This window comes from Priapulus caudatus, unplaced genomic scaffold (genome assembly GCF_000485595.1).
Source record: "Priapulus caudatus unplaced genomic scaffold, Priapulus_caudatus-5.0.1 Scaffold108, whole genome shotgun sequence".
Lineage (NCBI taxonomy): Eukaryota > Metazoa > Priapulida > Priapulimorpha > Priapulimorphida > Priapulidae > Priapulus > Priapulus caudatus.
In genome coordinates, this window is record NW_014577169.1 from 451,005 (window position 1) to 463,317 (window position 12,313).

The following is a 12,313-nucleotide window of genomic DNA, read 5'->3' on the forward strand; positions in this document are numbered from 1 at the left end:
ACAAAACCACGAAGAAACACATCGGTATATATCGGGCGTCAGTCAGGCCGTAGACTGTCCCCGTAGCCCCCCACGATCAAACGAGCATGAAACAGCAACGTTCTCTCTACATTCGTCTTGTCGTTCAACACTGCGTGTTGGTGTGCGCGTAGTTGCGGCGTGAGTACATACACTGCAAACGATAACTTCCGCAAAATGTGGAACTGCAATTAGGGAGTCGGTAGAGCATGCAGAGTCACATCACGACATGACACACATGGTGCTCTCTGCATGATCGTTGTTATAATTATTATGTATAGTCACTGTTTTTCACGCCGTTACGGTCCGTCTATGCATTGATGATCCGATCTGTAATGCGGGTGTGCGCCTATTGGTCACACAATTTCCCTTACCTACGATGTTATTTCGTATTATTGGAGCATATTTTGAAACCGGCTTACGCGCATTTTTGCCGCCGTGGAATTCGACTAGATTTTCATTAGACGGTGACGGGTCGCGTCGGCGTTTACGCAGGGGTGCGCGGTAACGTAAATCCGAAAAAATTTGCTGGGTTTATTTTCACTGAACCTTAGAATATTCCCGAAGGGTATCGGCTGCCAGGATCCTGGGGACCACTTCGCCGTTGATTTTCTCCATTGTTCCCAATCTAAGTAAAATTTGCCTCCGGTGCATGACTTTTAAATTCCGAAAAATATTTTATCTTCGCATTTCTCTGTGGGAATAAATGCCCGGTTCCCAGATAATTGAAATGGTCCGAACAATCCCAGCGCTCCGACATAACACCGTTGTCCATATACTACCACCGGTATGTCCGTGCATATATCCACGACGTATCTATTAAATCATAAAGTACGGGTCCCGCCGCAGGCGTCAGGGATGTAAAGGGAGTGACTAACGTATGTCCTGCGGATCGTAACTATACAGCGTTCCGCCCAACAAGTTTTCTACTGTCGGTTTTATGGGCACCCGCGGCCAAGATCATATGAGCCTACACAAGAGTCGAATGACCTACAGATGCATTTAGCAGTTTAATGACAAAAAGCAGCGCTGACGCTCGGTCCCCCGACCCGAGTCAAGGTCGGCAAACCTTCGCCGTTATCCTATAGCTGGGCGCTATTCGTGGACGAGGACAAGTGACGTACACTAACGTTCCAAACGTTCATTTTGTTGCGAGACTTTCGTTGGCGGGAAACAGACTTGAAGATGTTGTCGATGCCTGTCCGTGATTCGCCATCGGTGTGCTGCGTTGCATTTTGCTATGCAGTGCCCTCTTACTGCTTCGGTCTGGATGCGGTGAGCGCTGCGGTTTTCTTCGTCTCAGGAGCTCAGCAGATCGCGAACAAGACACAGTCGCAGGCGTGAGTAAGACACATGCGTCAGTGATTTAACAGGGTTTTCGACACACGTCGTCGTCGACCAACGTTGGTGTGCTAGCGTTGCTTGTGAACGCGCCTTATTTTACTGGCAGACTTGGTAGGCCAAGACGCCCGAACGCGCTAGATGGAGAAAGTATATCGGCAGATACGCCATGGCCGGAAGAATGAGGGCCGCGGAAAAACGGCGAAACGGGGTCTCCAAATGAGGCCTATCGGTATTGAAACGAACGAGCGAAGTAGACAAAACGCTCGAATCGGGGTACCGACGAGGTAGACAGCTCTCGCCCTTCACGATACAGACATGTCGCCTCCCGTACGTATTGACACACTAGCGCAGAAGAACAGACAGCAGGAAGTAAATTGTTAGGAAACAGCTACTAAGGACCAGAAAGTAGGACGGAATCCTAGCATTATGAGGCCGGGCAAGTCAATACCTGTATATTCTGCAAAGACGGAAGAGCCATAAGAAGCGCGGGCGGCCTGTGTCGACCCATGGTGCAAGCTTGATGAAGTTGCATACTCTGCTACTTCGTCACCCATCTCACGTGGCACCAATAAAGCACCCAGGGAAAGCCAAAGAAATTTGGCGAGGTGTGTCTATGCAACCTGGAGCAATGAATCCATACAAATCTGCGTGGGCTGGCACTGCCAACAATTCAGCAGGAATAACGCAATAACAAAAGTTGCTTGAATCAGCTGCGTCAGTATAAATAATGATATATACTGTATATATGATATATATATATATAATACTCATATACTCTAAGCACGTACATTTAATGTGGAGTTTTTAGTTAACTCGCGTTAATATAATGAATAAACATTATCAACTCTCATAATTAAATTATTAGTAATAAAATAGTTGTTATATTAACACGCAATTGACAATATAATACAAAATACCTACACGTACTATAGTGAAGTAATACTACTTCATACTCATATATACTAATACAATATCTGCATACGAATTTCTGATAAATTTTAAAATCGCTAGAATATAGATATAAAGTATTCATTCATGAGGAAAGTTCACGCGTTGGAAAATTGTCTAAGGTAGCAAGATGTTTAGAGTTCCATTCCTATAGGAGTGTAAGATAATGCAAGTCATTCAAAAAGGCTTGCCGTGAATACCTGGTGCGTTATCTCAGCTATCTTAGAGCGCGTATTGTATATATTGTTTGTGCGACTTAATAGTTTGCCACGGGCACGTTGCGGCAATACCTCAAGAAAGCTTGTAATGAGCTCGATCTTCTCGAGTATACTATAAGTTAAGACGTCAATAAGTCACAAACTAGGGACGTTTAACGTGTAATATTCTTGGCACGTGACGAATCACGTACGTGAGGTGCATGGCATTGGAGCCACTGCATAACCTGCAAGCAGATACATAGTAGCTATTGTGCCCGAGCAATGATGTGTACCGGTTGGATAACAATGGTTTCTGCAGGTGAAGTATTAGATGTATATACATATATTAAGTGAATCAAATGGAGCGGTTAAGTATAATACTATAATTATAAATCAAGCATAATTATAACACAATTAGTGTAAAGACTGTGTAGCTGGGAAAGTTTATGATTCGAGTAACAATGTATGTGAGTTAAGTGGTGCTTATCTAGTACATGGTTATGTGTTATTGTTACGTAAAGAATATATAGTGTAGTTTATTAATTTAATTATATGTAAATTGTTTTATGTCACATTTGAGTTGCCTCTTTAATTATCTATATGAGAATTGTTTTCGTGTGCTGTTTCAAGTCTTAAGAACAAATTATTTGACTCTTTGCATTAGATTGGACTAAGCTTAGCTCAGCAATGAGCTCCTGCTCTCATACTTAGCTGGGCATGCCACAGCGGCTTTCCTACCGTCCCTGTATACAGAGAGGTTGGCCATGAATAGTGATATAAATAAAGTGAGAGAGAGGGGAGAGGGGGGAGAGGCAAGGATATAGAGAGGAAGAGATAGATAGATATGGGGAGGGAAAATGAGGAAGAGAAAGTGAGGGAGGCGAAGCAATAGCTAGCCCACACATCAATTCTCAGCTATTTACCGAGGGTGAGTACCATTCCCCGTATATGATAGAGGTAGAAGGGGGGATATGCAGAGATATAAGGAGGGAGAGACAGCGAGCGGGAAGGCGGGAGGGAGAGACAGCGAGCGGGAAGGCGGGAGGGAGAGACAGCGAGCGGGAAGGCGGGAGGGAGAGACAGCGCGACAAGGAAGAAAAGAAGAGATAGAAAAAAGGGAGAGGCAAAAACTGAGTGACATCTACACGTAAATTCTCAGCTATATTTACCGAGGGTGACATTTTGCGACGTGATGTTGCACACGGAGAACATCTTCCCCTCGAGCGCGTGCCGCTCGCCGTATATGATAACGATAGAGGAATAGGAGGCATCGATATAAAGTGGGAGATACAGCGAGCGGAAAGAAGCAAGGGAGAGACAGTGTGTAGGACCCGGAAGAGAGAAATAGAGAAAGTGAGGGAGAGGAAATGAGTGATATCTACACGTGAATTCTCAGCTATATTTACCGAGGGTGACATTTTGCGACGTGATGTTGCACACGGACATCTTCCCCTCGGGCGCGTGTCGCTCGCCGTATATTGTCGGCACGACGGTGACGTCGTTGCCATTCAGCTCCGTCTCTGCCGCCAGCATCAGTATCTTCTCCCAGATCTTGTTCTCCGGCACACCCAAGCCTGCGGGATCGGCAAGAACAGTAGACGAGCCTGAGACCAGTGGGGCTTAACATTTTTTAAGTCACGGACCCCTTTGAGAATCTGGTGAAAGCTACGGACCACTCCCCAGAAAAATGCACGTAAGCACATAAACAAACGATTTTTCATGCGCCTCGTTCACGGACCCCCTGAAGCCCATCCACGGACCCCAAAGGGGTCCATGAACCACAGGTTAAGAACCACTGCTTTAGACGGTTGTGCGTGCGCTCTTGGATTTAAGAAACGGACGATGACGTAGTAAAACTTAGAAATGTGAAGAATAAGGAGGAGGATGGGGAGGAGAAGGAACTGGGGAGCAGGGGAAACAGGATAATGTGGTGGTAGAGAAGGACGAGGAAGAGGAGGAGGGAGAGGAAGAGGGGGAAGAGGAAGAGGAAAAGGAGGAAGAGGAGGAAAAAGAGGAAGAGGAGGTGGTAGAGAAGGACGAGGATGAGGAAGAGGAGGAGGGAGAGGAAGAGGAGGAAGAGGAGGAAGAGGAGGAAGAGGACGAAGAGGAGGAAGAGGAGGTGGTAGAGAAGGACGAGGATGAGGAAGAGGAGGAGTGAGAGGAAGAGGGGGAAGAAGCGGAGAAGGGAAAGGAAGAGGAGGAAGAGGCGAAAGAGGCGGAGGAGTAACAGGAGGAGGATGGAGAAGAAGAGGATCTAGATAAAATATAAAAAAAATTGGCGAGGGAATAGAGAAGTGGAAGGCGGAAAAACTAGGGAAGGAGGAAGGAAACGAAGAGAAGGATTACGAAAAACTATCTAAAGAGATCGAGGGAGAAGACTAGAGATATAAGATAACTAGTAGAAAGAGGCGGGGGTAATGCGTAAGGTGAAAGAGTATAGGAAAGCGGCTGAGAAGGAGCTTAGGAAGGAGAGGAGCTTACGAAGGAGAAGAGAGGAGGAAGGAGAGGAGAGGAGGAAGGAGAAGAGAGGAGGAAGGAGGAGAGAAATAGATGAACGGCTGTAATGGGAGAGCAGTGGTATTTGAATTTACATCATCGTTATATATTTACAACTCTTATCAAATATGCGAGCTATTCAATTATAAGAAACACTGGTTCAGACCTGTAAGTTCGCTAATGTATGCAATTACTGAATTAGCTTCTAATAACAGTTCGAGCATATCAAGAAACTAACGATGATGGTAATAATGCAAATTGAAATATCAAACATAATTCGTTCATCCGTGGCGCGCTCACGGCGTGGCTGTAAACAGTCACGTGTGTATTACGTCACTGTCGTACGTCACTGCGCGCACGCGCAGTTTTCGTTTCGAACGTAACTCTGCGAACGCAGTTGTTATTCTATCCTGGGGGCTCGTTATTAGAAACGTCATAAATAGTTATAATCATCACGATATTTAAATATGCCATACGTTTTGCACATGATAATCCACTTTAAAAGCCATAACATTTCAGACTGGTGATATCATAACTGCTCGTGATTTCTGACAACGAGTCCCCCCCCCACCGCTTCTAGCGCTTTAATACCATAGATAGATATATACAAACAGAGTGTGTGTATATGTAGTTGTGTTTGTATATATCTATGCCCTTACCAGAGATAGATATATACAAACAAAGTATGTGTATATGTAGTTGTGTTTGTATATATCTATGCCCCTACCATAGATAGGTATATACAAACAGAGTGTGTGTAGGCCTATATGTAGTTGTGTTTGTATAATATATCTATGCTCTTACCTAGTTCGTGCGTCCACTGCTGCAGCATCCGGACGAACGCCGCCAGTACGATGTAGTTGTGTTTGTATAATATATCTATGCTCTTACCTAGTTCGTGCGTCCACTGCTGCAGCATCCGGACGAACGCCGCCAGTACGTTACCGCCGTTCAGCGACGCCGCCACGGCCAGGTAGCGGCCTTGAAAGTACGGAAAGTACTCAATGGGAGACAGCGTCGCACGCGGAGGCGGCGAGAAACCCATCGGCATTATGAAAGACAGTTGTGCCGACGTGCTCATGTTTAACACTGCAAGAGAACAGTAGCATAGGACGTTATATACCGGCGTTAACGGGCTACAGAGAACCAAGCTGCGTTCCTTATTTTTATATAATATAAAAAGAACTTTAGAGAAACGATAGAATATATTATAAGAAAGTCAGATCAAAAATATGTGAAATCATATATTATATTATTTCACATATTTTTGTTCTGACTTTCTTATAATATATTCTATCGTTGCTCTAAGTTCTTTTTTCTGCTTTATATATTCTTGTTCTTATTTTCCTATAATATATTCTATCGTTGCTCTAAGTTCGCAATACTTTGCGAGTTTGCACGATGACCCGTGCCACCGTGATAGTAATCATTGAGCAAAACCATAGACTAGCCAGTGCCGACGATGTGTATCATCGCTGTGTGTGGGGAAACACGTGCAGGAGGGTTGATTATTTCCTACAATGCTGGATTACTACTGTAAACGCCGACCTTTTCTCTTCGCTATTTACCTTGCTATTTACCTTGCTATTGACCTTGTTATTGACCTTGTTATTGACCTTGCTAGTTACATGAGTTCCTGCACTGCTATTTACACTGTCAAATGAAATTCCGGAGAATATCTGTCAGCGACTAGATATCAACAGAAGAGGGTGAATTAACGTGATAAGTCTCTTTATCTCAAGCATGCACAATATGGACATGCTGTAAGTAAACAGACGCTCCTGATATCAAACGCATCATTCACAGGAGACAATTATAGGTTATCATCAATAATCGTTTTTTTCAATGAGTGTAAGAAGAGTGAGGCGTTGAAGGCGTATCTGTTATGTTTCCGCGCACTTCCATGGCAAACGTACTCCTGCGCGCGGTTCTAACTGAGACACAGTCAACTCAATTAGAAATTAGAATTCAGTGAACATAAACTAGCGCCAGCTTTTCTGTGAAGAATCTTAAAAAACCACAACGGGGCTGCCAATAATGATATTAATCCAACCTACTGACATCGTAGACATACATAACTACGTAAATTATGCAAATAAGGGAGTAACTCTTAGTTGACAGATGTTAAAATAATTAGTTTCCTTATGATACGACGTGTTTTAGCCTATTTGATGGCTCCTAAATGTTTTAGATCTAAAACTGGAGACACGGTAAATTTAATATTACAAGTTTAACTAAGGTAAATATTTTACAGTCCTATTGGATTTATACAAATTGAGCTTATTTCTCCCACTTAAAACCCTAAGGATTTATATGTTGTTCTATAGGGGCCCCCAAAGAAAATAGATTGTTGTAAAAACAAACATTTGCGATGATTTCGATAACGAGCTAAAATATTTCACTGCAGTTTCCTATCGTCATCGTCTCAGCTCAACGTTCAAGAAACACGCATCAGACGCCCGTCAGCTTTGAAACGTTCCCTGTCAGCCAATAGGAAATGTTTCACCAGTGACGCCTATATGACACAAGCATTACATATGTTTGCGTTCGCGTGACCACGTTTCCCCACGGACGTCGAAAACTTGACAATGATTATTGTGAACATAGTGCCACACTATGACAGCTCGGCGAGTTAATTAAGCAAGCTCGCTTGAACCTACAGAGGAAAGTACCGCGAGGGCAACTCTGGTCGATACCGGCCTATTTTGTTGCAGAGTAAATAGATGAAAAACCCCGGCAGAAGACTTTAAACGAAACAACGCTGTCGATATCTGGAGCGTTGATCTAACAGCACACAGGTCGTGCATCCTAGCCGCGGTTCGGAACATGCGTAATATTGTCAGGCGTGCATGAATAAAGATTGTGTTCATCTCTGTTCATAAACTCCAATAATAATAATAATAATAAGTTCTATTAATGAAATTAACACTTTGATAATTAACATCACTATACGGTCACGTGCCGCGCGTTTGAAAACGTCTGAAGCGCTATGGTCGTGATTTTGCGACATCTGAAGCGCGATGGCCGTGATTTTACGACATCTGAAGCGCGATGGCCGTGATTTCCCGCGAGTATATATATATATATATAGTAATATATATATAATATATTAAATATCGGCGAGATCGTGGGCCGCGTGTAAGCAAGATTGTCTGTGTGCTGTCGGACGCGATACGAACGGAATGCGTGCGCTAACATCTTGCACACGTTTCCAGCAGTAAGACAAGGACAGCATGAAGGAAAACCATGGCGACTGGAAGTGTGTGCGTCGCGGCTGTGTGTGTGTGTGTGTGTGTGTGTGTGTGTGTCGTGCGTGAGTGCGTGCGTGTCCTCGTGCGTGTGTGCATCTTATCTTCTAATCGAAAGTCGAGTCGAGGTGTGAACACACATCTATCGAGATCGATAGCTTAAGTTACTGTTGGCATATATAACGGACAGGCTGACCGACAATGCGCTCGCGTGACATGTGCAAGCTCCTTGCATTTCCAATTTCAGCGCCTATGAATGAAAAACACTCCAATACGTGAGCTAGGCGAAAGTCCTAATTTAATGACCCGCACCAATGAAGACCGCAGAGTGAATATCGCAAGTTGGCATCGATGGACAGTAAACAGGCGTAATATCATGCAGACGTCCACGCCTTTCTCCGCCTTGCAAGGCGACTAACTGATTAGATTGACCGTTACATTGGCCGGCCAGTTTGATGAATCATGGATGAACGCACTTATCGATGCAGCAAGCAACCTAGCGCGAAAAGTCGCTGTTGCACTATTCCTTGACGAAGGAAAAACACTTTCCCGGTTGAAGTATATATATGTCTCGACGTCCATTGAAGGCATATAACTATTCGGTATGAGCTCATTATGTATGAAAGATGGCATTGTGTTTGTGGCCATCACACGAGATGCCATTGGGTTGTGTTGTGTTGTGTGTTGTGTTGTGTTGGGTTGTGTGTTGTGTTGTGTGTAAGATAATATTCACAAACAGCTAGGTAAATTAGTTTCATTGCTCCGCTGAAGTATTTCGACAAAATGCGTATTCTGCCATTCTTGAGAAAATTGAGCATCATTAGAATTAATACGGCGTTACCAAGATGCGTCGCATCTACATTTATCATTCATCATTTGTTATACTTCCATTCAGGACTTAGCTACAGGGACGTTGTATGAAGATTATTAATATATAAGGATTATTATTGTAGCAAATCAGGCAAATAAAACGTAATGCCACGACGAGGAAAAAAATATAAACCTGCGCGAAATACGATAATTCGCCATGTTCATTCCCCAGAATGCACCACAGCTCCAGGGTTTACATTTAATACTAATGACAAATCTGAGCTCCTTAAAGTGATTACGTCACCGTAAATAGTAAAAGTAAAAAAATCATGTCCACTTTTTCACAAAATGTAAGTGATTCTGTTCGCTTTTTATGGTTAAATTGCTGCTTCCTATTTCGCTATTCCGTTCGATGTGAACAAACCCTCGTGACTCATACATAGCCCATAGCAAGCATTTATTGTCATCATCAATATATCGAATCGCCCAGATTTTTTGAATTTTTAACTACTTGAAAAACAACTTATCGCGTAAGAATTTGAGGATACATTTACTGCCGTTAGTCCTTACTTTTCATTGCAACATTAAAAAAAAAAACATTAAAAAAATTCGTGACGTAGTCGATTTAAATCATGTTGCCTATTATTGCCTCATGTTACCTCATGTTACCTTTGCTGGCAAACGCACGAAGGACGTGCATATCTATCAGGCGTCAGTCACAGTCGTACACGCGCAAACCACGACCATTGTATGGAATAAACTAGAGTTTGGAGGTGGACTTGGGTTTGTATGCAAGATAGGGCTTGGTTGTGAGCTAAGGTTTAAAAATGGTGGGAGGGTTTGTTGGTGAACTAGCGTTTGGAGGCAAAGTAACGATTCGTGTAAACTAGATATTCGGTGTGAACTAGGGTTTGAAAGTGAACTGGGATTTGACGGTTAAGGAGGTGCACTTAGGTTTACAGATAAACGATCACAATGATTATTTGACGTAAAATAATAACGTCAGCCTATCCATTAAAAACGTCTCATTTTTCTATATTTGGACAAAAAGAAGCCAGAATTGCAATCTGGCATTCACTAAATCACGCCACTTATATTCTATAATGGATACATTTATAGTATATTATGTAATGCAGAAATAGGTGTACAATTTAATGTTAATCGCCACATTAATAACAGGTTTCAAATAAACAACGTATATCAGTTTAATTAGGCAAACTGTGCGTAAATAAATCGTGTGCAAACGTAGCTAGCCCGAGTATAAGAGTAGGTCGTAAGTAGCCTCTGTATATTTAGAGTATATACTGTATATTATAACAGCCTACAGGTTTCAAATAAATAACGTATATCAATTTAATTAGGCAAAAAACACGTTTGAAAACCTAGTCATAGCCCAAGTAGTCAGTCTCTGTATATCTAGCCTGCCCCTCTGTAAGCATGAGTAAGCTTAGATGGGCTGGACCAAGGAGCTAACTAAATATAGCTATATAATATATATAATATAATAAATATATATAATATATATAATATATATAATATAATAAATATATATAATATATATAATCAAGAGCAGATAAAGAAGGTACCTTCTTTATCTGCTCTTGATATAATATATATAATATAATAAAATATATAATATATAATAAATAATATAATATATAAATATAACTATGTAATATATATAACATAATAAATATAATAAAATATATAATATATAATATAATATAAATAAAAATAAAAATAAAAATATAAATAAATAAGGAGTTATATAATTTAGCTTTTAGGTTTTATATTTTGGGCTGGACGACGCTGGACTGTCGACGCGGCTAACACGCACCCTCACAGGTTACATCCTGACACGCTTGTTTACGGAAGCTGTCGCTGCTCTGCGATGACGTCATCACGGCGTCGCTCACGCCACGAGATGAGCGCGTCCGTATCGTCTGGTCGCGTCGCAGCGCATCAAGCAACACTGTTAATAGCTCTAGAACTAGTATAGTCCATCGCTCTGCCACAGGGATGCCTATATTATATGGAGGACGGACGGACGGACGGACGGACGGACGGACGGGCGGGCGTGGGGGGATAGATAGGTGGGTGGATAGGTGGATGGATCGATGGTTGGACGGATGTGAGCATGGATAGATAGATAGACACAGGTAGACCGACAGAGCTGTAGGGAGTGCAAAAGAGCGATGAGACGGAGCTAATCAGCTCGAATCTAATCACGGCGTGCAGCTATCGTCACAGCTCTCCCGACTGTGTTGCAGCAGCAGCAGCAGCAGCAGCAGCAGCAGCAGCAGCAAGTAGTAGAGCAGCAGCAGCAGCGGCAGCAACAGCAGCAGCAGCCGCAGCAGTAGCAGTAGTAGTAGTAGCAGCAGCAGTAGCAGCAGCAGCAGCAGTAGCAGTAGCAGCAGCAGCAGCAGCAGCAGTAGTAGCAGCCGCAGTAGCAGCAGTATCAGCAGCAGCAGTAGCAGCAGCATCAGCATCAGCAGCAGTAGCATCAAAAGCAGCAGCATCATCGCACGTAATTGCTTGCCGTGAACGCGGTCCGCATGCAGGCAGGCGATCACTCCGACCGCTAGCTCTCATCCGCTCATCCGGGTGTCAGCGATCAGTGTAACTCTAGAACTATATATATATATGGACGACCGGACAGACGGACGGACGGACGGATGAATGGATGGATGGATGGATGGACGGACGGACGGACGTCCGTCCGTCCGTCCGTCCATCCATCCATCCATCCGTCCGTCCGCCCGTCCGTCCATCCTTCCACTATCCTCCCACTATCCTCCTTGCTCTCTTTCTCATTTCCTCCGAAGAGACGGACGAGGGGGGCAGAAGGGAGAGAGAGAGGTGGGAGGTAAGGGTGGAAGGAAAGAGGGGAAGTGAAAGGAGAAAGGGAGGAAGGAGGAGAGTGGAAGGAGGTTCACTCACCTGCGTCGTGGTCGTCGCGCAGAGCTGGCATGACGGAACATTGCAGGTCTCCCAGCGCCACCTTTACCACGGTACCCTGCAGGATTCCATACCACTCCTCGGACAGCTTCCCAGCTACGCTGTCCGGCCTGTAGACGGCCGGCAGCAGACGGACGGGGAAACCGTGCTTTGATAGACTGTAACAAAGACATAGAGAGACTGGTCACTGACTGTATGTGTGTGTGTGTGTGTGTGTGTGTGTGTGTGTGTGTGTGTGTGTGTGTGTGTGTGTGTGTGTGTGTGTGTGTGTGTGTGTGTGTGTGTGTGTGTGTG

At 43.7% G+C, this 12,313-nt stretch overlaps 1 protein-coding gene across 1 annotated transcript in view; it reads right to left on the minus strand.

Annotated features, from left to right (window-relative positions):
- Window positions 1-12,313, minus strand: part of LOC106805287 (sedoheptulokinase-like) — a 68,010-nt gene that overhangs the window by 22,285 nt on the left and 33,412 nt on the right. The window contains exons 2-4 of the mRNA XM_014806825.1: window positions 12,002-12,177; window positions 5,895-6,092; window positions 3,914-4,081 (exon numbers count right to left, since the gene is read on the minus strand). Coding sequence (XP_014662311.1) covers window positions 3,914-4,081; window positions 5,895-6,092; window positions 12,002-12,177 — 542 coding nt within the window. The remainder of the gene's footprint in view (window positions 1-3,913; window positions 4,082-5,894; window positions 6,093-12,001; window positions 12,178-12,313) is intronic.